At 43.3% G+C, this 25,040-nt stretch overlaps 1 protein-coding gene across 1 annotated transcript in view; it reads left to right on the top strand.

Annotated features, from left to right (window-relative positions):
• Positions 1 to 25,040, top strand: part of adcy2b (adenylate cyclase 2b (brain)) — a 422,964-nt gene that overhangs the window by 224,230 nt on the left and 173,694 nt on the right. Inside the window, exon 5 of the mRNA XM_078228489.1 lies at positions 5,119 to 5,273. Within this exon, the coding sequence (XP_078084615.1) occupies positions 5,119 to 5,273 (155 nt within the window). The remainder of the gene's footprint in view (positions 1 to 5,118; positions 5,274 to 25,040) is intronic.

Below are 25,040 nucleotides of genomic sequence, written 5' to 3'. Positions count from 1 at the left end.
TGTGTATTGTCTCCAGACAAGACAGCCAGTGAAACTCTGCAGGTCCACGCAACTGTGGGAGTTACAAATAGTGTGACATAAATTCTGATTCTAGGATCGCATGATAAAGACTCAGGAGGAAAAAAGCAGAAATATTTATGTGAAATAGTGTGACATAAACCCAATATCCCGGTTGAGGCCGTCCTTGTGTGTGCGGAACCTGGCTATCAGTTTCTGCTCCGCGACTCTGCGCTGTCGTGTGTCGCGAAGGCCGCCTTGGAGAACGCTTACCCGAATATCAGAGGCCGAATGCCCGTGACCGCTGAAGTGCTCCCCAACAGGAAGAGAACAGTCTTGCCTGGTGATTGTCGAGCGGTGTTCATTCATCCGTTGTCGCAGCGTCTGCATAGTTTCCCCAATGTACCATGCCTCGGGACATCCTTTCTTGCAGCGTATCAGGTAGACAACGTTGGCCGAGTTGCAAGAGTATGTACCGTGTACCTGGTGGATGGTGTTCTCACGTGAGATGATGGCATCTGTGTCGATGATCCGGCACGTCTTGCAGAGGTTGCTGTGGCAGGGTTGTGTGGTGTCTTGGTCACTGTTCTCCTGAAATACTGGCCAGCAAAAGACGCCCATGTCCCATTAATGAATTAAAAAATAAACTTTTAGACACAAATGTTGGAGCTTTCTTCTAATTTATGCAGACTGATACATTATTTGACACAGACTGTCATGCAGTTTTGAGTGATGTGGCACTCTTTATACCTATGTATATGTGCGCATATAGGGTTGATTCTCTGACCTCACCCACTGCTGGGATTATCTGGTCCCACTGCTGAGCGCCAAATTCTCCGTTCCCCCTGGCAGCGGTAGCGAGTCATACGAGACCGCAGAATTCCTGCCATCGTTTCTAAATCACATTGGAATAGTATAGCACTGTATACTTCACCTGTAATGAGTGAATACTTCCTGCCCAATTTTGCAGACAGATTGAGAAATTAGTGCATCGGCATCAAATTTTTAATCCATTCTATCAGTAGTTGCAAAAGAATGGAATTATTTTAATGTGTTCCATATGTTTCTTGTTTACTTGCCATTAAAATTAGAATTTATTTCTAGGAAAATTAATTGAAAGTGTTAACTAAAACTTCAAAGAACCAACACAGGATATTGATTTGTGTCAGATCAAACAGCTTTGGATGCATAACAACATTAACAACCCCATGAAAAAGATAAGCTTGATTTGATGTTAAGTCATAAAGCATAATATATTTCTCGAATCATAAGTATGTTTGGTGCAGTTTCAGTGTTAAGATGAAAGATATTGAAACAAATACTTACCAGTCTTTCTATTTTTTAAATTGCAAGTGCATCAAACATGTTCAAAGTGGAGAGAAACATCAAAAGTGATGTGAAAGCAGAAAGCAAATGTACTCTTCAAACAAAATATTATAACCCATTCAAAACTGAGATTCTTAGAATAAAATAGAAAATTTAGATTGCCAAGTCATTCACCATATGGAGGTCTGGTGGTATAGTGGGTGGTATCCCTGCCTCTGAAACTCTGGGTTCAAATCCAACCCGAGGGCTTGACAGTCAAGGAAGATGGGTTCATGATGTGTCTAAACAAGTTGAGTATCAACTTTCAAATCTTTCCAACATGTGCCCAATGTTAGGTGGTGAGAATGGCGGGATAACTGTTGAGCCATGCAATAGAAAGAATGTTGGAGCCTCTTCCATCACTATCTATAGCTCCAGACTATAACATGCGTGTAAGAAATTCATGCTGCCACAGCAACTGGGACTCCCGAAATGAACTGTAACTCACATGCCATTCACAACATTTAAATTGAATGTTACTGTGTGCATAGAGGCCAATAACTTTTTTAAAAAGGTATGAATCCCCACTATGTCAATATAAAGAAAATATTTCACTTTTTTAAACTTTTACAGTAACAAATCAACTAAAATTAATATATATCAAACAATTAACAGACAAAGGATATTTCAAACAAAGAGGTAAATTTCACCTTAAACAGTTACCTCACCAAAGGTATACCTCATGTATTTACAGCCATTCACAGCACTTCCCACATAAGTGGGACATGGTGTGTAATCCCACAGTCTTTTCAACTTGGCCTCCTCTAGTAGAATCTCTCACTTGCCACTCAATCATTTCAGCTCTTGAATTGAATTCACGAGCAATCATATTCCGTCCAAAGTACAGACGTGGTCACCACCAGCAAGGTGTATGTTTATGACCCCTCTCTCATTCAGGACACGACATCGCTGCTGGCACAGAGTCCCCAGACTCCCATCTCTGATCCCGATAAATGGTCTGGTGGACTCTTGCAAAATGAAGCAGCAACAATGGTCTTTGTCCTATCCACAATCCCTTCTCCTTCTTGTCCTCACTCTACCCTCTCCAACTGTATAACACATACAGTAAAACCATTCCTGTTCTATTTGCAGAGACCCACTTTAATAAAAGGATCTGTGTAAAAACTGCCAAACAAAGAACTGTTCTATTGAAAGGGAACATCACAGAAAAAGAACGTACAGCACATGGGTCATAACACATCCCCCCAACCTCCACTTGAAAGAGAAAAGCCTTGACTGACGTACGGAATTTTTCGCAATCCTTTAAAAATGTAACACATTTTAACATCATAAACACCTATTCCCATAAATACACTGTTTCCTTTTCACATTTTACAGTTGCACATATTGCATTGGCAATACTATACAAATTAACCTGTAACAAAACCAACCAAATATAATAATTAGGTTTTAAAGTTCAATCTGCTGGAGTTCTTAAGAGTCTCTCAGATTTCCCACTAAAATGGCAGCTTCAGTGACCTCAATAGTTTTTCTCAAAACCATGCTTGCATTAAGACAGGACATCAGCCAGTATGAGGATCAAACACCTGACCTTGGCATCATTAACAACATACTCAAACCATCTGAGCTAACTGACCAACCACTGGAGATGGTAATTGTCACCCCCAGCCAAGGGAAGTTCCACTTCTTCAATAGATAAGTGAGGAATGACCCCCACTGTGGCAAGGTCATCAATGTAGTCACATTTTAAATTAATACATAAAAAGGAATGAATAAACAATTTTTAACAATACCCTGTATTAATAGTGCTCATAACTGCTGGCAGAGTGGCAGTTGGTTCAGATTACCACTTTGCTCACAGTTACTTACCTTGAAATCCAGCCACTTCTATCTCAACTGACCTTCCACTCAAGCCGGGTGAGATCTGTGTAGCGTAGCGGGTTCCCATGGCTTACAGTCAAGGGCAGCTCAGTTGAAGCTAAGTAAACCATGCCCTCTTCTATACAGCACCAAATGCCATAAGCCAGTTAAGTTTAAAAGTCCAGCCATTTCAACAGGCCACGGAGAAGCTCAGTGTATAAGACAAATGGGTAGGATTTGTGGTCAAGTCGGGCCAGGGGATCATGTCTGGTCAAGTGGTGGGAGAGGGAGGAGTGGTATTGGCTCGGGTTGGACAGGCCTGGCCTTTGGGGGGGGTGGTCGGGTCAGCGTGGAGGGGGAGGGTTATTCAAAGGGATAGTTCCACTGAGGGGTTGGTGGACCTACGAATCTAATCAGTGAGCTTTTGTTAGAAAGTTTAATATCACCTGCCACCATCAGTCACTGTTCCTGTATCTCTAAGAATAACAATCAACTTGCCTGCCTCACCAGAAGAAAGTGGGGATATTGCACCCATAGATAAAAAACTATAACTTCCTGCACCCTGATTTACTCCATCAGTAAACACGGGAAAACCAACTCGCTGGTCTTAATCTTTATCGCCAGGACAGCATTCTGTGGAAGATCATTGCCATTTGTACTAATGCTTCAGGCTTGATTTCCACTTTTAATATTTAGCCTTTACATGTTCTATTTTTATGAAGAAATTAACAAATTAGTCCCATGAATCAAAATTACCCTCAGGACTTTCACTTTTAATAAACTAGTTTATTTTTTTCTCTTTTTGGCCAACGCAGACACGATGGGCTGAATGGCCTCTTTTGCAGCATAACTTTTTTATTGTTCTGTGGTTCTAACCCCAGGAGTGCCTGTTTCTTTACCTTTTCCACCTTTCTCACCAGAACCAGCACAGTTTTCACTATCAAACCCCTTATCTCTCCAATTACCTCTGTGAATTTATGAATTGGGGTATATTCCTACTATGCCTGTGAGTCAGTTTGTTTTCACCTGCCATTTCAACAGCATTCTTTGTTCATGAACTTTACGTTCGTCTATGTGGGACCTACCAAAGGGACACCATTTTTACATTCTTGCACCAGAATCAGTTCTTTTAGTCCCTCAAAGTCTTATTCAACCATTATCAGTTTGTACCATCTATCAAACAATATTTCATTCTTTCTAGAAAATTCCACAAAAGTTTGATTTTGTTTTCTTTTCTAATTCCTATATTTCTGGTCTCTAGACTTTGTTGCTAACTCAAAAGTATCGAGAACTGCATTCTTTATTCTGTCATAGTCACTTATCGCTCGTACACCTTTGAAGCTTTTCCTATGAAAACACTCTGTGGGAGTCCAATCTCCTTTAAGTCATTTCAGCTTTGTGCCAACTTCCTTAAATGGCACAAAGTACAATTCTGCTCCCTCCTCACTAAATTTAGGTAGAAAGCGAATATTCTTTGCCAAATCAAAAGTACAAAGTGTTGGTTCTGGACCATCGTCACCTAAAATCAGAAACTTACTGGTGCTGACGGTGTGCCCTTGGTGCTGCTGAACACATGCTCAGCTGTGAGGGCATTAACTAGAATGGTGAGTTCCAAAATGATAGGGCCAGCATCAAATAAAAGATCAGATGCTAACTGACATCACAATCTGCCTTCTCCACATATTTCTACTGCACACGCAGTGCCCATGCTAACAGTATTCAGATGGTATTCAGCATGGACCACATCGGAAAGGTGCAGAAACTCAAGCAGTTGTCATTTTGAATCCGTAACAGCACCTCTAGTGCTGAAATTATCATCACCAGGGAGCAAAATTTGGCCACCATTGTTACTTTTCAAATTACTTCAGCATTAGTAAGAGATGAGAAAATATAACATTATAACAATTTAATTTTTTTTTCCTTGTCTTTCCAAAGGAACGTCTGTTACTGTCATTGCTTCCTGCACATATTGCCATGGAGATGAAGGCTGAAATCATTCAGCGATTACAAGGGCCTAAATCTGGTCACTGCCAACTGGAAAATACAAATAACTTCCACAACTTGTATGTGAAGAGGCACACAAATGTGAGGTATTTTCATTTTTTTCTTAAAACTGTAAAAAAGATGCAAGAAAAACGTACCTTGACAATGTTGTAATCTGTTGTAGCCACAAATATTTCAGAAAATGATTCAGTTGCTGCTGATTTTTTTTCATGTGTTTCCTGTCTGTACATTTCGTGCATTAAATCATAAATCTTGAAAATAACAAACTTTATAATATCACAATTCAACTATTGGGTGGCACGGTGGCACAGTGGTTAGCACTGCTGCCTCACAGTGCCAGGAACTGGGTTCGATTCCCGGCTTGGGTCACTGTCTGTGTGGAGTCTGCACATTCTCCCCATGTCTGTGTGGGTTTCCTCTGGCTGCTCTGGTTTCCTCCCACAGTCTGAAAGACGTGCTGGTTAGGGGCAATGGCCATCAGTGTACCCAAACAGATGCCGGACGTGGTGATTAGGGAATTTTCACAGTAACTTCATTGCAAGCCTACTTGTGTCACTGATAAATAAATAAAATAAACAATTATCAAGATTGAAATATGATACACAGAGAGCATTTTCCTGCTTTGTTATTTTGCATCATGGCTGGCTAATTTGTCTTAGATCCAATTATGGTTAACAAGTCAGATATCTGTTTAAAACTATCAGTAGCAGCTCTTTATAAAATTCCAAATATAATCTGACTGAATAAAATGGTGGTTTCCTAATTCCTCCATCCGTTTTAAACAAACATATTACCAGAAGACACCAATACATGTTTCTCCGTTTGTTCAAGAATGAGGTGCTGCTCTTCCTTCTAATTGCTGGCTTTGTATTTTGCCCTTTCCTCTATTATCACAATCTGTATTCCTCATTCATTAATGCAAACCCCATTCCATTGGTCTTGTTCTGGCTGTTCTTTACATTTATATTTTCTCTCTTCCTGTCTGTATTGTTTTCTGACTTTGGTTTTCTCTTTGGTCACGGATCTTGCTAATTCAACTTTTGAAATGTCATTGCTTCTGTTCATTCACTTTAAAACTGATTGCCCCTTCCAAAGTGACTGGTATGGAAGGATAAATCAGGAATTTTATCCATTAAGGTTTAAGGAGGCATAATTATCTCCATGACCAAATTGTCTGATACATTTCAATTAAAGATAGGGGAGAGGGGAAAACTTGAACTCCTTTATTTTTCTCACCATCTATTCATGAATTGAGGCATTTTAATTTTTGAAATAGGTTCTGACATGTTTCCCCAAGTGTGAGGTCAATTTTTAATGTGACTTGCCACAAACTCTCTTTCAAGTTGAATTAAAAACATTGTTTAATGATACATTTAAACACATGATGATGGTGATACACACACTACAGTTCAGACGGATTCAGCTATTTGAAGTAGGAGTTGCAGAATTTCTTTAAAGTTGATGGTGATGCAGTGAGATGAGGTTGGTATATAGAAGCTTGGCCTATTCAGCAGGCGATGGCAGGAATCTCCCAGAGAAACAGGTTTCGGGGAGGCTTATACTTGATGCAGGGGTTTGATCAGCCTGAAATCCTACTGTGGTATTTTTAGGTTGGAGGTTAAATAGCAGACTGAGTTATGCATCTTGAAGTGTAATATTGAAACTTTGCAAAGACCAAGCTTAGGTCATGTGAGGTTTCCCAGTAACGAATCAGTTGCAGACTAACAAGCAGCTTCTATGCATTTGGACAAAATCCAATATTTACCCTTGGAACTAGATGGTAGCTATTAGTGCCTCTGCTGGTTTAAATGGCTCTCCCTTTGTTACAGGACCAGGCTGGGGAGACAGATTGAATGCTCCTCCCTGCTTTCATTAATTATAATGTGTCCTCATAAAATGAGCTGTGAGATTCCACAAGGGTGAAAATTGCGTTTTTGTCCTGTACCTGCTATTGGAAATTTCCAGAAACTGTAGCCAACTTGTGAAATGTAACAGCCATCTGTTGGTTCAGCAAAGTGCAATTTTTAAATAAGTAAAAAGGTCAGGTAGAATTTAAAAAGTTTATGATTACTTTCCTGTCTTAGGTACATGATAATGTTTGTGTCATTATGAAACTTTGCACCATAAACACTTATACTTAAAGTTGAGATATTCCTATCAGTTGTGCCACTGGAAATGATTCAGCTGAAGTCGAACACCACCCTGGGATGTGCGCTGCACTCTCAGCAGCTTTTGGAGCAACTTGCACAGCACAGCAACTTGGGCATCCCTTCCTAGAGGGAATTGAACTCATCCTTACATCACATAGTCCAACTTGCCGACGTGATGGCCCATTTTCCAAATTTGGACCATGAAATCCAATTCGATCAATTCACTTGTCACAAACAAAGTATCAAGAGTTCAACTGTAAGGTGAGCCCTGCACTAGTATTATTTAAAGAGGCAGGTACCCACCTTGCCGGTATGGTGATTTTGAAGAACTCTGTGATCGTAAAATACCTGGAAGGCTTATGGAGTGTTTCTGAAAGTGCTGTGGTTGGTTCCTGGATTCAGAGAGGGCAGAGGAGAAGGTGACATATCTACACAAAGGCTGCAATATTCATGGGTGTTGGAGTTGAATTGCTTCTGAGTCTACAGCATGACAGAGAGATGGGGCAGAGACTCCAAAGAGGGCAAGCCCTGCACGGTGCCCTTTAACAGTCTGGAATCAGACTGCTACATGCACCTTGACTGGAGGATATCGGACAGGTTACTCAATTCATCCAGCATGCCAAACAGCATTCTTTCGTGTGTTACCGATTGAAGTTCTCATCTTTATCCTCTGCAGCAAACCTCATCTGTAACTTCACCCTTCAGGGAGCTGGCACATAAATCATCCTTTTCATGTAACGTGGATGGATCTGTGAGCATGAAGCCATTTTTCTGTTCAGGTGCTATGTTTTCCTTGTTGAGAATTGCAGCAAAAGCCTAGTGTGATCTACTGTACATCATTTAACAGGGACAGACTGCCTTTAAGAACAGAAAGCTGTCTGTATCACAAGCTATCACCAAATGATACTCAGCTCACTGCTGAGTGCAATGGCAGCCAGCTGTGTGCTCTGAGCTACAATTATGGAAATTAGATGGCAGCATCCTTTTCATGTGTTGCCTACCTCTGCTAGCACTTGTGAGGGCATGTCAAGTATTATCGTTTCCCCAATATCTGAATAACAATACAGTTCCATTTTTAGCCCAAAATTTATCCTTTTAATATAACTGATGACAAAAGGTATGAATGGAATTTTGAGCTGAATAATCTGTTTAGTTACATCTGTATTGTTATATTTTTGTGTAAAGTTAAAAACCAACCATGACCTTTCATGTGACAGTCAATGTTTAATTGTCCATTTTAGGGGTTGAAATTGTATTTTATAATACTGGAGCTCCTGTGACATTGCACACTGTAAGTCCTCATTCTTCTGTTTCTCTCCCTGTGTCTTTTTTTTACTCTTGAGCATATGTCACTGTCTTTTTCTACACTGCCTCCATTCATTCGAGTTGGCGGTGGCGAATGACATGGCACGGTGAGATTTCATGTGCTGCACGACCTCGGGACAAGCGAGATGTGAATTCCTATATGTTAATCATTCAACTTGAGCATTGTTAATGTGGATTTTGTCAATTCATTTTGATTCCACAAGTTTCCCTGGCTTCCTGCAACTCATTAGTGAAAGGAAAGCCAGAAAGAAGACAGCAGCAATTGAGGGGGTGAAGTCAGAATAGAAATATACAATTAAATATTCAGTACCCACAGCTGCCTTCTTGTGTGCTTGTGTGTGAGGGTTTATTCGCAAGAAATGCCAAGAAGTTAATTTGCATCCTTAGGAGACCTCATTTCAGAGATCAGAACAGGTGTTGCTTACACTGTGTTACTGATAACCTCAGGTGAGGATCAAGGTGATGAGCAGCTGCCCTTCAATACTAGCAGGGGTAGAAGGGAATGCAGAAGCACTAACCTGCCACTAACAACTGGAGCCCTGCAGGAGTGAGGGATTAAACACACAAGAGTAGCTTGCAGGACGCTACAGGTAGCACATAGATTTCACAAGCAGTGAATAAACTTCCTGGCACATCAGAACACCAGTGCCTGAGGCTTGGCATCATGTATGGTCCAGGCAGATATTTGTAGCCTGCTGGAACAAGTTCTGCTGCCAAGTCAGCCTGATAGCCACACTTTACCAGTTGTTGTCAAAGTCGCCATCTCCCTCAACTATGCTTTGAGGTTTGTGAGAGAAATTTGCCCCATTTTGCAGCAAGTGACACATAAGTGTGTAAGAAAAGTGACTGATCACTTCATTGCCACATTGGGCAATTACGAAAAAGAATAAAAGAAAGACTCACACTTATATAGTGCCTTCAATACCCCAGCATATTCCAATGCACTTTACAACCAATTAATTTCTTTTGAAGTGTAGTCACTGTTGAAATGTATAAAATGTGGTAGCCACTGTGCACAATAAGCTCCCCACAAACAGCAATGTGGTAACTACCAGATTATCTTTTTATGTGACTTTGATTGAGGGTTAAGTATTGTTAGAACACCTGGAATAACTCCCCTGCTTTTCTTTGTAAAAGAACGCCACTGCTCTTCTTCAAAATAGTGCCAGGGAATCTTTTACACCTTTTACGTCAGATGTGGCTTTGTCTAAAAGATGGCACCTTCATCAATGCAGCATTCCCTCAGTATTGTACAGGAGTGTCAGCCTAGACTTCTGTCCCCAAGTGGGCCTTGAACCCACAACTTTGTGACTTAACAGGTGAGACTGCTGTCATTTGAGCCATCTTTATGAATTTCATATCTGATGAGACCAGTCGCAAAGAGTGAGCACTCAGGTTATAGCTCTGGCTGGATTCCCATGGGTACATGGCATCATTGACTGTACACGTGACACTTAAGATACCCATATATCACCCAGAAACATTCATCAAATGCAAGGGCTTCCAAATCATCAACGTATAACTGGTGTGCAACCATAGAAAAATATTCATGCAAGTGTGCACAAGATTCTCATGCAGACTTCCAATGTACTTTTGTCTTGCGCCAATGCACACTCCCTCATCTTTTTGCACACTAAAGCAGGGTTACTAACAGGCTACTTGGAGACAAGAGATACCCACTTAAAACATAGTTGATGACGCTTTTCAGAAACTTGAGGAATGAAGCCAGGAGCAATATGACAAATGCTGTATGAGCACTATATGCATAACTTTATACAACTACAAATATTTAGTCCTCCTTTTCCTAACATTTCCACTTGGTACTCACTGTTGTTGTGTGAGTCACCAGGTGAAACCCCATCCATCTATCTTACAAATTATGTCTGAGCCTGCATGAGATCTGTGATGGTACAGTCTCTCCTAGGGGTGACAGCAGTGACCTGGGCCACCTCCTGTAGGATGTGTGAAGGCTCTGTGGGAAGTGAGTACTGACAAGGTAACCACTTTGAAATTATCACTATGCATATTGTTATGAAACCGCTCTGATGTTATGTGCGAGAGTGTTCCAACCTGAAACATTGGTTTCCTGTGGTGTATTTTCTTTTGGATATTAGTGAGAAACGTTTGCGGAAACAGTGAGAATTCAGACCACTCTTTAATTAAGCAACAATAAAAGTATTTATTATTAACTTCTTAATATCAACATTAAAAGTAGAAGAAACATAATAAACACTACAACAAACAATTTTATACTTCGGCAAATTAATAGTAAGCACTTAATACCTCAAAGACTGAAAACCCAAAAGCATCCCATACTTAAACTCTGCGGAGATTCCCATTTCCCAAACAACAACCATAAACCTATCGGTCAAATCTAGCCAGTTATTACTACACTATAATCTACACTGCACAGCTTAAGTGACCAGGACTTGGAAATGGTCTTCGATTCAGCAAAGGGAATGATCTTTTGCACAAATTGGCTTTCCTTTGGTACTTCAAGGAGTCCAAAGATGTGCGGGTTAGGTTGATTGGCCATGCTAAAAAAAAATTGCCCTTAGTCTCCTGAGATGCGTAGGTTAGAGGGATTAGTGGGTAAAATATGTAGGGATATGGGGGTAGGGCCTGGGTGGGATTGTGGTCGGTGCAGACTCGATGGGCCAAATGGCCTCTTTCTGTACTGTGGGGTTTCTATGATGATTTCATCTCCAGCTGAGCTGTTTCCTGAAGGTGGTTGCCCCTCTCCACTGCTCTTCTGTTGCCTTCAGCCCTTAATCTCTAGTTGCTGCTTCTTCAAATACCTCACCTTTATCTAAACTGCTTACCGGCTCACACTGCTCTGACTACTAATTGTATCAATTGCAAGGAATGCCCCATTCCCTATTCATTCCCTTTTCTGAGTTGTTGTCCAAACATGGTTTACAAAATACATGGCAGTTTGATTTAATAGCATCCTACATTTCATGATAACATGAACATGCTTCATTCTTGTTTGATCTCAAGTCAGTATGAGTGAGTGTTATATGCCTTGTAGGGATCTGATATTTAATTGTGTCGCAAGGTAGTTGGGAAGCACCCACCTACTTTTCCAACAGCCAGGCAGGCCAAGACTCCGCTGTTTTGTAGCCTCTGCTCCTCTGTACATCTTAGCCTTGAGATGGCTGGTGGGCACTTCAGCTCTCTGCCTCTCTTCTTTAAGGAAGCAGGAAGAGACCTAGGACCCTATTTTACCATTTTGATTCCAAGTGCTGGGCGAACTTGAAACTGGGAGTGTTTCAGATCTCACTTTTAGACCCGTTCACACTTTGCCAGCAAAAATATCAGCAATTCCAAATTGTGCTGCAGAAGCCTGTGGGCGGGGCTTAACATGCCCAAAACCCTGCAGCTCCGATCAGCGCCTCCAATTACGCATGCGCAGAAAAAAAACCGATAGAATGCTGTTCCCGTCCCATATTCTTCCCGGGCCGGATAATGCCTCCCCCTGGCCCCCACAGACATTGCCCCACCCCCACAACGTTACTGACCATCTTAACACACCACCCCCTGCCACCCAGACCGATCGTGGGCCCCTCCCCCCTTACCCCCACCGATCTCAGGCAGAGTGGCAGCGGACACCCCTTCCCCCCCACTGATCTCAGGCTGAATAGCAGCGGGACCCCCCCCTTTTCCTTCCACTGATCTCAGGCAGAGTGGCAACGGACCACCCTCCCCACCCACCGATCTCAAGCAAAATGGCACCGGACCCACCTTCCCTCCCATCACCGATCTCAAGCAGAGAGCCGTCAGATGCTAGGCACCTACCTTCTCACTAACTGGAGCACCTGGATCGGACTTCTATGGAGCATGTCTGTTTCGCGCCGATTCTGTATGGGCGAACGTGGTGGTAAAGGGGGAAGTGCCGGTAAGGTTGGGCGTGCAGCCCATTGAATCAATTTAAATGCATGCATTTATCAAGGCCATTTTTGGGCCTTGATAAAGGGGGAACCGGCGCGGAGGCGGGTGCAGATTGCAATTCTCACCTCACGCCCGACTTTACCACATTTTCACGCCCGAAAACGGGCGCAGTGCGATGGTAAAATCAGGCCCCTAGAGTTTAATGGTATGTGTTGAATGGATGGATGGGAAACATTTATAGAATGACTGTGAAAAAGTATTGTCAGTTCATAAAACACCGAATAAATGAAAGATCAGGTGAGTATTTGCATCAGGATAAAATCAAAGTCTAGGTTTATATTGATTAAAAGGATTGATATTTGACACAGACTAAGAAAGGAGCTCAAAAGTGATGCTCGAGAAGAAGAAACAACATTAAGATCAGTCTCTATGTTGATTGCTATTCCAGGCTGCAATGTGCTTTCAGAATAATAATCACTGTATGATCAATTTTTGTTTAGTGCATGGGTGATTTGTTTAAGTGCATGACCCCTTTAAATATTTTTGCATGAGGAGAAAGAGGCTGACTTGTGTGTAGCCTGTGCAGGAACTTTCAGGTTGCTGCATAACTACATAGCTGCACAGTTTAGATTGGACATTGCAATATGATAATGTAAAACAGTCACTTGGTTATACAGAACTTGAATATTGCTGAAAAGAGAGACATGTTGCTCTTTTGTCTTGCACTCATCAGGGAAAAAGCAAGAATGCCAAATTTCAAGCGATCATGACAATTTATACTACAGAATAAAAGGTTGCTGATTGGTTGGCAAGGCAACTCAGATTGGCTAAGTTGTTCCCATGGAGGAAGCAATAGGAACTGAGAATGAGGGAGATGGAGTGGGAGTCAAGATACCTGTTCTGATGCATCCATGCAAGACATAGCCTGAAATATCTAATCAATTCCCACCCATGAAGGAAGAATCTCTGTCCAGAGGCTTTGCCCTCTCTGTGGAGGATCCTCAGTCTCCTTCATCAATTCATATTTTTTGTCTCAGCAGCAATTAGAGGAGCCACAGCTGCGTGACTCAAAGTGTGAACATATATAAAGTGCAAAGAGAGAAAAGCAGTTGACAGAGTAAGAAGACAACCCAGTGGTACATTCAGTGCTCCACAATGATGCAGCCACTTTCACGCTTAGCCACTCCTAGGAGGCGATTCTCCCAAAAGTGCTGAATTGGCGGGATAACTGTTCTAAATCCCGTCTGTTCTGTCAGTTCAGCTTCTCACCTGAATCTCCACACTCTGTGCACTGCAGAGGTCCCAGTCATGAATCTCATTAAAAACCCAGGGGGCGGGGCCTATTCGCATCAGAATCTGACAGAATCAGGACCTCCGCAGTGCTGCCCCTCCAGCAACCACCCCCCAAGGCCCGATCACGGCCCCCACAGCAATTCCCGGGCCAGTCCTGACCCCCCCCAGTCCCAGAGCGCCCTAATGCCCAGGTCCCACCCCCCAGCAATGGCAATCCCCCCACTACCCTCACCCCGGCAGACCACCACCCCCCCCCCCCCCCCCCCCGCCCCCACACTGACCTCCCCCAGGCTCAGACCCCCCCAAGGCAGGCCCTCCCCCTCAACAGACCATCCCCACCTCCCCAGCCCACCCCAATCGCTGCCCTCCCTCCATCCTAGACCGATCCTGTCTGCAGAGTGGCAGTGGAACCCCCCACCCCCACTGATCACCCATAGACACCGCCCACAATAGGCCCCACCTCCTTGGCACTGTTCGATGCCCGGTGGGCAGTGCCAAGGTGCCCCTGGGCATGGGCACTTTGCCCCTTGGGCAGTGCCAGGGAGCACAGGCTGGCACTGCCAGGGTGCCCATGCCCAGGGAGCACCACCCCCCTGCCAGCTGACCCCTTGGGGGACCCCGATTGCACCCCCCTTCATTCCGGTGGGGTCTCCCACTAGTTCCCCGAACATGGGGAGCTAATCTGAACCCCGCCAGAATGAAGTACTCCTGGCGGGGTGGGAGATTCAATCGGGACCTAAATAGTCCCGATAATTAACAAAAATGCATATTTAAAATTTATTAAAAACAGATTTAAATTACTTACCTGCCTTCCCGCAGGTTTCCAGCGTGGTCTGGCCGGTGACTGCTCACCGGATCTGGGAGATGCGCATGCGTTCCCCACACACGCGCATCTCCCAGCCAGACCCGCCAGAAAAGTGGTGGGCCACAATGGGAGAATCGCAGCCCTATGCTCTGGTCCACTTGTCGCCTTAGGGAAGGTGAAGACAGCTTATTCATAGAATCTCTACAGTGCAGAAGGAGGCCATTCAACCCATCGAGCCTGTACTGACCACAATCTCACCCAGGCCCTATTACCGTAACCCCACATATTTACCTTGCTAATCCGCTGACACTAGGGTCAATTTAGCATGTCCAATCAACCTAACCCACGCATCTTTGGGTTGTGGGAGGAAACCAGAGCACTCAGAGGAGACCCACGCAGACAAGGGGAAAATGTTCAAACTCCACACAGACAATGACCCGAGGCTGGAATTGAACCCAGCTCCCTGGCGCTGTGAGACAGCTGTGCTAACCACTGTGCCACCATGCAGCTAAGATGAATACAACGGTTGTCCTCATCAAGAAGGTGCCTGAGGGGACTGGAAAACAATCCCAACAATTGTTTCCCTCCACTATTGCAAAATTCAGCCCTTGACCTCTGCCTAGCAGTTACAAGAAGTGATAGTGTAGACATTTACTGAGGACACAAATCATACTCTTTTATAGTTCATGTTAAGGCTCATACATGAATATTGCCTTTTTGTGTGTTTGTGTGAGATATTAGAGGGTGACCAGTGCAACTAAAATTTAGACCACACAGATGCCAGGCAATAGCCATTTCCATTATGAGATAACCTTAACATCGCAACAGTCAACCAAACCATCTTGACATTCAATGGCATTCTCATCATTGAATTCCTGGATATCATCCACCGGGGGATACCATTGACCAGAAGCTTAACTGGATCAGCTGCACAAATATTGTGGCTAGAAGAACAGGTCAGATGTTACGAATTCTGTGGCATGTAACTTACCTCCTGACTCCCCAAAGCCTTTCCACGAACAGAAGCCACAGACCAAGAGTGTGATGGAATATATTCCATTAACCACACAATTGCAGCTCCAGCAACTCTCAAGAACAGCATCCCAAGCAAAACAGCCTCTCTTCATTGGCACCAAATCCACCACCTTAAATTTACCACCAATACGCTGTGGCAACCATCATTGCTTCTTCAACTATTCTTTCCAAAATGTGCAATCTTTACCAATGAGAACAAGGACCACAGGCACATAGAAACACCATGAGCTGCATGTTCCCCTCTAAGCCACACACCATCCTGACTTGGAAATATGTCACTGTTCATTGTCACTGGGCCAAAATTCTGGAACCCTCTATATTACAGCATTGTGGTGTAACTACATAGATGTACCACAGCAGATCAGGAAGGTGTCACACAACGACCTTCTCAAGGACAGTTAGGAGTGGAAAATAAACCTTCTTTTGCCTCCGATCTCCACATTCCTTGAATATTAAAAATAATAATTTATATTCACTGGTGGTGGCCAATGGAAATGTTTGAATAGAAATATTCATGTTATAAGTACAGCAATTCTAATAAGATGACCTAGTTTAAAATGCTGCATAGTTTCCACTAGACTTAAGCTTGCATATATCAGAAAGGATGGATAGCAGAAAAGTGATACCTTTTAACAGTGTAAGTAAGGATAGCAATTACCATGGGTAACACAGCAAGTATTTGTGTGAAAATCAGTTTGAAGTATTCAAAGTTCCTGAAATGTGCAAGGATATCCATTCTGAAAAGTTCACTCAGACAGAATGTCATAAACAATTATGGAAAGGGAAACCCGTGTGCCCACCCACAATAAAGAAATGGCCCATTATGGTAAATGTCACACCATGACTGCATTTTACATGCAGACAGATATTCAGATGGCAATTTTAAAGGTCGGTGTTTCTATTATGGGAAATAAAACTGTACTCCGCTAGATATTTTGCTGCAACATAAAGCATCTTCTGATGTCTTTTTAGCGAGCTTGTATTTAAACATATATTTTGGAAAAGAAGTGATAAAAAACATGATCAATAAGACAGGTTCCTATTCTGTTCACCAACATGATAATGTGTCTTTTGTCATTGTTTCTATACAATTATATATTCTCCGACTCTGAGAATAAAAGACAATATCCGTTTAGTACCCTTTCAACAACAACAACAACTTAAGTTTATATAGTGCCTTTATAAAATATCCTAAGGCACTTCACAACAGCATTATAAACCAAAGCATGCCACCGAATCACATAAGGAGATATTGGGTGGGACTTTCTGGCTGCTTCTGCTGGTAGGATCTTCCAGTCCGATCTGTCGTGAATTCCCCAGTGGCGGAGGGTGCTGAGACCCTGATCTCAGTCGCAGGATCGGAAAATCCCCCCAACATCAATGGGGGCTATCTCTGCCACAGAAGGTGGAAAATCCTGCCCACGATGCCAAATCACCAAAAGCTTGATCAAAGAGATAGGTTTTAAGGATGGCCTTAAAGAAGGAAAGCAAGATAGAGAGGCAGAGAGGTGTGGGGAGTGAATTCCTGAACTTAGAGCCTAAAGAACTAAATAAACATGACTTTTAATGGAGTAATTAAAATAGGGATGACTGAGAGGCCAGATTTAGCAGAGAGCAGATATCTTGAACAGTTGTGGGGCTGGAGAATGTTACAAAGACTTGGGGGGTGAGGTCATGGAGATATTTGAAAACAAGATTGAGAATTTTGAAATCAAGACATTACTTGAATGTGAATCAATACAGGTCAGCAAGCACAGGGACTTGATGTGAATTAAGACACAAGCAGCTGAGGTTTGAGTAGCCTCACATTTACAGAGGGTAGAATGTGTGAGACCAGCCAGAAGTGCACAAGAATAGTCAAGCATACAGGTAATGAAGGCAAGGATGGGAGTTTCAGTAGCAGAAGTGCTGAAACGGGTGAAGTTGGGCAATGTTACAGAGGTGGAAATAGGTGGTCTTACAGCATGAATTTGAGGTTGGAAGCTCAAAGCATAACGTGACACTCAAGTTTCACCCCAGTTAAGTTCAGGTACCCTGAAGACACAGACCAAAAACACCTAATGCAAAGGAGCAAGAAAGGCAGCAGCCGCCTCCACATCAACTTGAGTCGCAGGGGTAGCACCTCCTAGAAATGATTTATCTATTTAGTTCAATGCAACAGTTGACCTAGTTTAAAATGCTGCATAGTTTCCACTAGATTTAAGCTTGCATATATCAGAGGGGATGAATCGCAGAAAAGTGATACTTTTTAATAGTGGCCAAATGTTAAACACAATGAGGGCCTGGTCTATAAAGGCGAGGCACTTGAGAGCACCTGTTCAGATGATGGATTTTGTACATTGCGATCATGAGCAGACATTGATGGCAAGGGATCCAATGACATGTTATCAGCCCATGGTTCTGAGAGCGAGTTTTTGGCCCATAATCCCCCTCTACTTGTGCTCAATTGAAATAATCAGTCACAAATCCCCCTGGCATGTGTGTCAGATTCCTAAAATAAAAACAGAACATTCTGGAAAAATTCAACAGCTCTGACAGCATCTGTGGAGAGAGAAAATAGAGTTAACATTTCGAGCCTGATTGATCAAGTTAATTGAGTGGCACCTCTTGAGGAACCTCATGATCATCCTTCTCCTCTGAGGATGTGACTCATTCACTGTCTTCTTGCTCCAGCACTACTCTCCTCTGGAACATCCGATAATGATGCAGAATAGTCTTGAAGGTGCTTATTGCAGAGCACCCCAGATCTATCAAGACATCAAAACTTCTTCAAGAGGTTAGTGGCCTGCTTGACGGTAGACCTTGTAGTCATGTGACAGCAATAATATTTGTCTTTTGCCTGTCTGTTGAAGTTGTGTACAAGTATCGGAAACAATGGCTTCAGTGGATACCCTTTGTCCTCCAGGATCCGCCAATGCGGCACTCTGGAGGCTTGCAACAATTCGGACTGCTAGAAGATGTTTGAGTCACAACAGCTTCCTGGGAATCTTACACACAACCTGAATATTGAGGGAAGGAGCAAAGAAGGGGACATTGAGGGAGAAGAGGAGGCCATCACTGTGGAGGCTGGAGATTGGGCATGACAAAGAACAAAGAAAATTACAGCACAGGAACAGGCCCTTCCGCCCTCCAAGCCTGCACCGACCATGCTGCCTGACTTAACTAAAACGCCCTACGCTCCCGGGGACCATATCCCTCTATTCCCATCTCATTCATGTACTTGTCAAGACGCCCCTTAAAAGTCACTACCGTATCCGCTTCCACTACCTACCCCGGCAACGAGTTCCAGGCACCCACCACTCTCTGTGTAAAAAGTCTGCCTCGTACATCTCTTTTAAAACTTGCCCCTCGCATCTTAAACCTATGCCCCCTAGTAATTGACTCTTCCACCCTGGGAAAAAGCTTCTGACTATCCACTATGTCCATGCCTCTCATAATCTTGTAGACTTCTATCAGGTCTCCCCTCAACCTCCGTCGCTCCAGTGAGAACAAAGTGCCAGAAGATTGCAGTTCGGAGCTCACCCAAAAGACCAGTGTGGAACACACCCATTTTCACACTGTTATATGCCAATGGGAAGATTCTTTGGGAAGATTCCACCCAATATGTCTGTCATAACTTGTTAAATAATGCTGAAGCTAGTCTGGGATGAGCCCAACAAATAACGCTTGAGGGACATATTTTTTTGATAATACTAAACAGTATCCTAAACACACGTGCCTCACAACGCAGTGTCCTCAGCCCCTTACTAAACTCCTTATACATCTATGACTGTGTGGTCAAATTCCCCTCCAACTTGATTTTCAAGTTTGCTAATGACACCACCGTAATGGATCGGATCTCAAAAAATGATGAGACGGAGTACAGGAAAGAGATAGAGAAGCTGGTGAATTGGTGCGACAACAATAATCTCTCCCTCAATGTCAGCAAAACAAAGGAGATAGTCAGCGACTTCAGGAAGTGTAGTGGAGGACATGCCCCTGTCTACATCAACAGGGATGAAGTGGAAATGGTCGAGTGCTTCAAATTTCTAGGTGTCCAGACCACCAACAACCTGTCCTGGTCCCTCCACTCCGACGCTATAGTTAAGAAAGCCTAAAAATGCCTCTACTTTCTCAGGAAGCTAAGGAAATTCGACATATCTGCTACGACTCTAACCAATTCTTACAGATACACCATAGAAAGCATTCTTTCTGTATGTATCACAGCTTGGTATGGCTCCTGCTCTGTCCAAGACCACAAGAAACTACAAAGGGTTGTGAACGAAGCCCAGTCCATCACGTAAACCAACCTCCCATCCATTGACTCTGTCTACACTTCCCGCTGCCTCGGAAAAGCAGCCAGCATAATCAAGCACCCCATGCACCCCAGACACATGCTCTTCCATCTTCTTCCGTGGGGAAAAAGATACAAAAGTCTGAGGTCACATACCAACCAACCCAAGAACTTCTTCCCTGCTGCCACCAGACTTCAAAGAATAGACCTACCTCATATCAAGTTGATCTTTCTCTATGACTGTAACACTACATTCTGCACCCTCTCCTTTCCTTCTCTATGCACAATATGCTTTGTCTGAATAGCGTGCAAGAAACAATACTTTTCACTGTATACAAATACATGTGACAATAATAAATCAATCAAATCAGAGTTGCCTGGAGAACTTACTGAAGGAGACAAATCTGCCACTGTGTCACTACTAAATCTCAGCCTCCTTATACACATCTCTATGATCATTATTGGATAGCTTTGCCTGGTGTGGTAGACTTGCTCTGTAATTCATTTGCAAGCCTTGATGGCACAGATTCTTTTCTGCCTGACATCATGCTCAGCATTTTCCTATTCTCATAGCTCTTCCTCTAGCAAATCCAATGCGAAGAGAGCATTGATGCAGTTCCCAGAGTGTGCAAACACAGGAATATGGACAGAAAATTTGCGGCACCCTCCTTTAGAAATTACAGATTAGTGCTCCAAGCAAAGGTTTCTTAAAACAGAAATGCACATTTGGAACATTGCCACAGAGGTCAGCGCACCCTACTTGATTTTCCTATCCATGAATTTTAATGTGGAAGCTCTCTGCCATAAGTATAATTTGTAAAAAAAACCCCCAAAAACATCAATGTTTCCATTTCATCCTCATCTGCAACATCCATTTCATGCAATGGAACAGAATGCATTATTTGATAGTGATATTTGTAAGCTGAATGCTTATAGTAATTTCTCGGCTATTAGGTGTTTTTGGAGTTTAACAGCTCAAGCAATGTTAGACAATACTGAAGGGTCCACATATTTTTATTTTGTTTTAATATTTGGAGGAGAGCAGTATATCAATAAGAATATGCACCTTGCTAAAGTATACAAGCAGTTGTACTGGAAATAATTTAGCATATTGACTAACTATTTCTTTGTGTACTCGTGTATAATTTGAACTTAAAATTTGGCACTTACATTGAAATTTTTCCACCAGTAGTAGAAATTGCATTTATGCAATTTAACATAATAATTTAACATAATTAACATAATTTAACATAATAAAATAATTTAACATATTGACTAACTATTTCTTTGTATATATGTCTATAATTTGAACTTAAAATTTGGCATTTCTATTGACAATTTTCCACCAGTGGTAGGAATTGCATTTATGCATTGGCACAAAAGTGTTGTTATAATTTGGTCAGCAATATAGTTCTTGAGTGCAAAAAGTGGCAGAAACGAGACTAAAAGTGAAAAGAAAACTGCAAATTCTGGAAGATTTCTGGATATTCATTAGCAACTGCAATGAAATCATGGGCAGAATTTAAAAATTCCCCTCCCCAGTGACAAGTTTGAAGGCAAGGGTCATATAATCAGGTGGGGAATGGGGACCCCACTGTCTTCCTACCTCTGCTTGATTAAATTTGAGGTAGGAAGGCTCGTGAATCGCTTCCTGCAGGGATGTAATTAAGGTCCTTAATGGCAATTAATGCCCACTTAAAGACATTATCCCAACATGGCTGCAGAGTCTCCATGTGGGGAGGCAACAAAATTGTTTGCAGTTTTTCAGCATGTGAGAGAGAGGGGGAAGCAATGGTGGTCCTCCTTCAAAGGCACTCAGTATCTGATCGAGGGACCTGGTATTGGGAAGGGGCTGATCACTGAGAGCCACCCCCCTCCCTTTCTTCTGACCTCATCCACCACCCCTAATGAGAAACCCCCTCCCTGTGATATTCATCCCATCCTTACTAACCTATATGCTGGAAGCCTATGCTGGGTACATTACCGACAACAACCGTGATTCCTGAAGGTTCTGATGGGCAATAGGGTGCTGTTGCCCTTTGATTAGGTGGTAGCTCTCAGGGGAAGTAATTTCTGCCCGAGGGCCTAAACCCAGGGATGGCCTGAAGGTGCCCGGTTAAGTGCCTGATGGGAAGGTTGCTACTGGTTCTGCGGTCAGCAGGTGAGACCCCTGATGCCATCATTAAATTCAGCCCCATATATCAGCATGCCAGCTGCAACCCTTTGTCAGAACTAAAAATGGAAAAAATAAGCCAATACTTAAGCAGAATTGAAAAAGGGTGAAGAAGATACACATAGAAGAGGTTAATGGGTTTAATGACCTGGAAACTGCAGGAAAAACAAGAAAGTGTTTTATGTATTATGTTGATGAAGCAATGAAAAGTCAAGGACTTTGCTGATGAAAACACCATGTGAACATCTACACCATTATTACTGTTCAAATCAGCTAGCAACTGTAAAAGATGCTCTGTGATTTGTGAAAATGGCACTTTGTTCTTAACATCCCCATAACAGTCACAAAATTGTTGCATTGGCACATAAACTGTGCAATAATCTCATCAAAGATCATTATCTAGTAACTAACAGCATAAGTACAATTTTAACAGTGTTAACATAAGTACAATTTTAACAATTGCTAATAATTGCCAGTCAACCTCTCTCGCCCAGGAAGTGAACAATTAAAAGCATTAAGTTTTATTCCTTCAGGTTGTGGATTATTATTTGCGATTTGAAAAATGCTTAAGTTTTACATTTCTACATGTTTTCTTCATTTTTTTCTCTCAAGATCCAATTTTTCTTTCACTCTGTTTATCTTTCTTTGCAGGATTTTACAATGAATTGATCCACATTAATTAACACTCCACATCTTCTCAGTCCTTCTATTCCTCAATCTTTGATCTCATTGGCTAACGGGATTCTTTGTCCCAAGATCCAAGATACCCCAATGCCCTTCTTATGCTGCAATCAGTTTGCACTTCCAGCAATTTTGTGCGCAAAAAAAATTAAAACCTAAACATACACAATCCAATCTAATATTGCATTGCTATAAGTTGTCCTACTCCAGGACAATCTTGGCCAACAATAGAACAAAGTATGCAAATAGCTAAAATAGAATAAAGGCATGAGAACAGAAAGGAAAAGATATAAACATGGTAGGAAATTGAAAAGGGTTGTTTGGAACTGTAGATGCAAGAGGTTTGAAATGAAAACAGAATTGATGAGAATATAAAGAGGATCTGCCATGTTCAAAAAGAGAAAAGACAGGTCAACACTAGGCACACCATAACTCCCACCATTGCTACTTCCTAGGCAGAACTAAGATCTGTCAAAGAATCTAAAATTGAAATTACAACTCACCACACTCATTCCTGTTGGAGGTTAGTAGACCCACCCAATATCCCAGCAAACCAACTATAACGATGATCAGCTCAGAGAAACTATCCAGAAAAAAGATTTAATTGGAATTCTGTTGTTTGGTTGAAACAGTATTGGAGACCAAAGCCAGAGAGAGAGAGAATGAGATGGGACATTAAAACAGTGGACAACAAGGAGGTCAGGATGATACTTGGAAGCAGAATGATATTCAGACAAGTAATCCTCCAAACTCCATTACTCTACAATGTAGAGAAGACTGCATGATGAACTGGGAATACAATACACTAGATTAGAGGAAGTCTAAGTGGGTGGCTGTTTCACATGAAAAGAGTTTTTGGGGTCATGGGAAATGGTGTGATTACAGGTGAATAAGAGGGTTTGGCACTTGCTGTTACAACACTTGGGAAGCAGAGCTCTAAGCATGAATCTAACCACACATATTGGGCCTGATTTTACCATTTTCATTCTAAGTGCTGAACCTGGGCAAATTCAGATCCGACTTAGAAATCTGCTTTCAGGCGCCCCCATACGCACTTAGCCTGAAAAAAAATTTGCGGGTCCCATTTGCGCTGTGGGCGGGGCTTAGGACGCCTGAAACAATCGGAGCTCTGAACTGCGCATGTGCAGTTAAAAAAAAAATTTGAAAAAGCGCGCCCCTGTCAGATCGCTCCCGGGCCTGGAGAAAGTGGCCCGGGAGCAAAACGCGGGAACAATGGTCCCCACAGACATCACTGTCCCCCTTATCCACCCACCCCCCCGCTACCCAGAGCAATCGCGACTCTCTGCCCTCTTCCCCCCCGCCACTGATCGCCCGCAGAGTGGCAGCGGACTCTCCTGCCCCCTTCCCCCCCACCAGAGATCCATCTGCCCCCCCACCACAGAAAGATCTTACCCGCCTCCCTCCTCCCCCCCGCCACCCTGCCCAGACATTGATATAGCCTCACTCCCCCCCCCCCCCCCCACCCAGAGAACAATCTGGCCTCACCCCCCCCCACCCGAGAATGAGCTGGCCTCACTCCCCCCATGCCCCCCCACCCCAGAGAACGATCTGGCCTGACTCCCCCCTACCCCCCCAGAGAACGATTTGGCCTCACTCCCCCCCCTCCCCCAGAGAACGATCTGGCATCACTCATCTCCCCTCCCCCTCCCCCCCCCCACCACCCCCACACCCCCCCAGAGGATGGTCTGGCCTCACTCCCTCCCCTCCCTAAAGGAACATCTGACCCGCCTCCTCCCCTCCCCCCACCACACGACAAAGATCGGCCTTCCCCACCCCCCTGCCCCCCACCAGACAACGATCGGGCCCCCCCCGTTCCCCACCAGAGATACATCTGACCCACCTCCTCCTCCTCCCCCCCCAACCAGACAACGGTCTGGCCTCACTCCCCTCCCCCCCGCAACCAGACAACAATCTGGCCTCACTTCCCTCCGCCCCCCCCCCCCCCCCAACCAGAGAATGATCTGACCCACCTCCCTCCCCGCCCCCACCACTGATCTGAGTCAAGGAGCTGTTGGAAGCTCTGAACTCGCTCTTCAGCAGCTGGAGCGCCCGATTCAGACTTTTATTCAGCAGGTTCATTTCGGCACGATTCCGGATCGGCGAACGCAGTGGTAAAGGGGGAAATGCTGATAACGTTGGGCGAGCAATTCATTAATTCAATTGAAATTCATGCAAATACATTTAAATCGCTGTTGTGCCCGTTTC

The sequence above is a fragment of the Mustelus asterias genome, chromosome 2 (assembly GCF_964213995.1).
Source record: "Mustelus asterias chromosome 2, sMusAst1.hap1.1, whole genome shotgun sequence".
NCBI classification, from domain to species: domain Eukaryota; kingdom Metazoa; phylum Chordata; class Chondrichthyes; order Carcharhiniformes; family Triakidae; genus Mustelus; species Mustelus asterias.
Note: the sequence above shows the minus strand (reverse complement) of the source record. Positions and strands in the feature narration are given on the sequence as shown.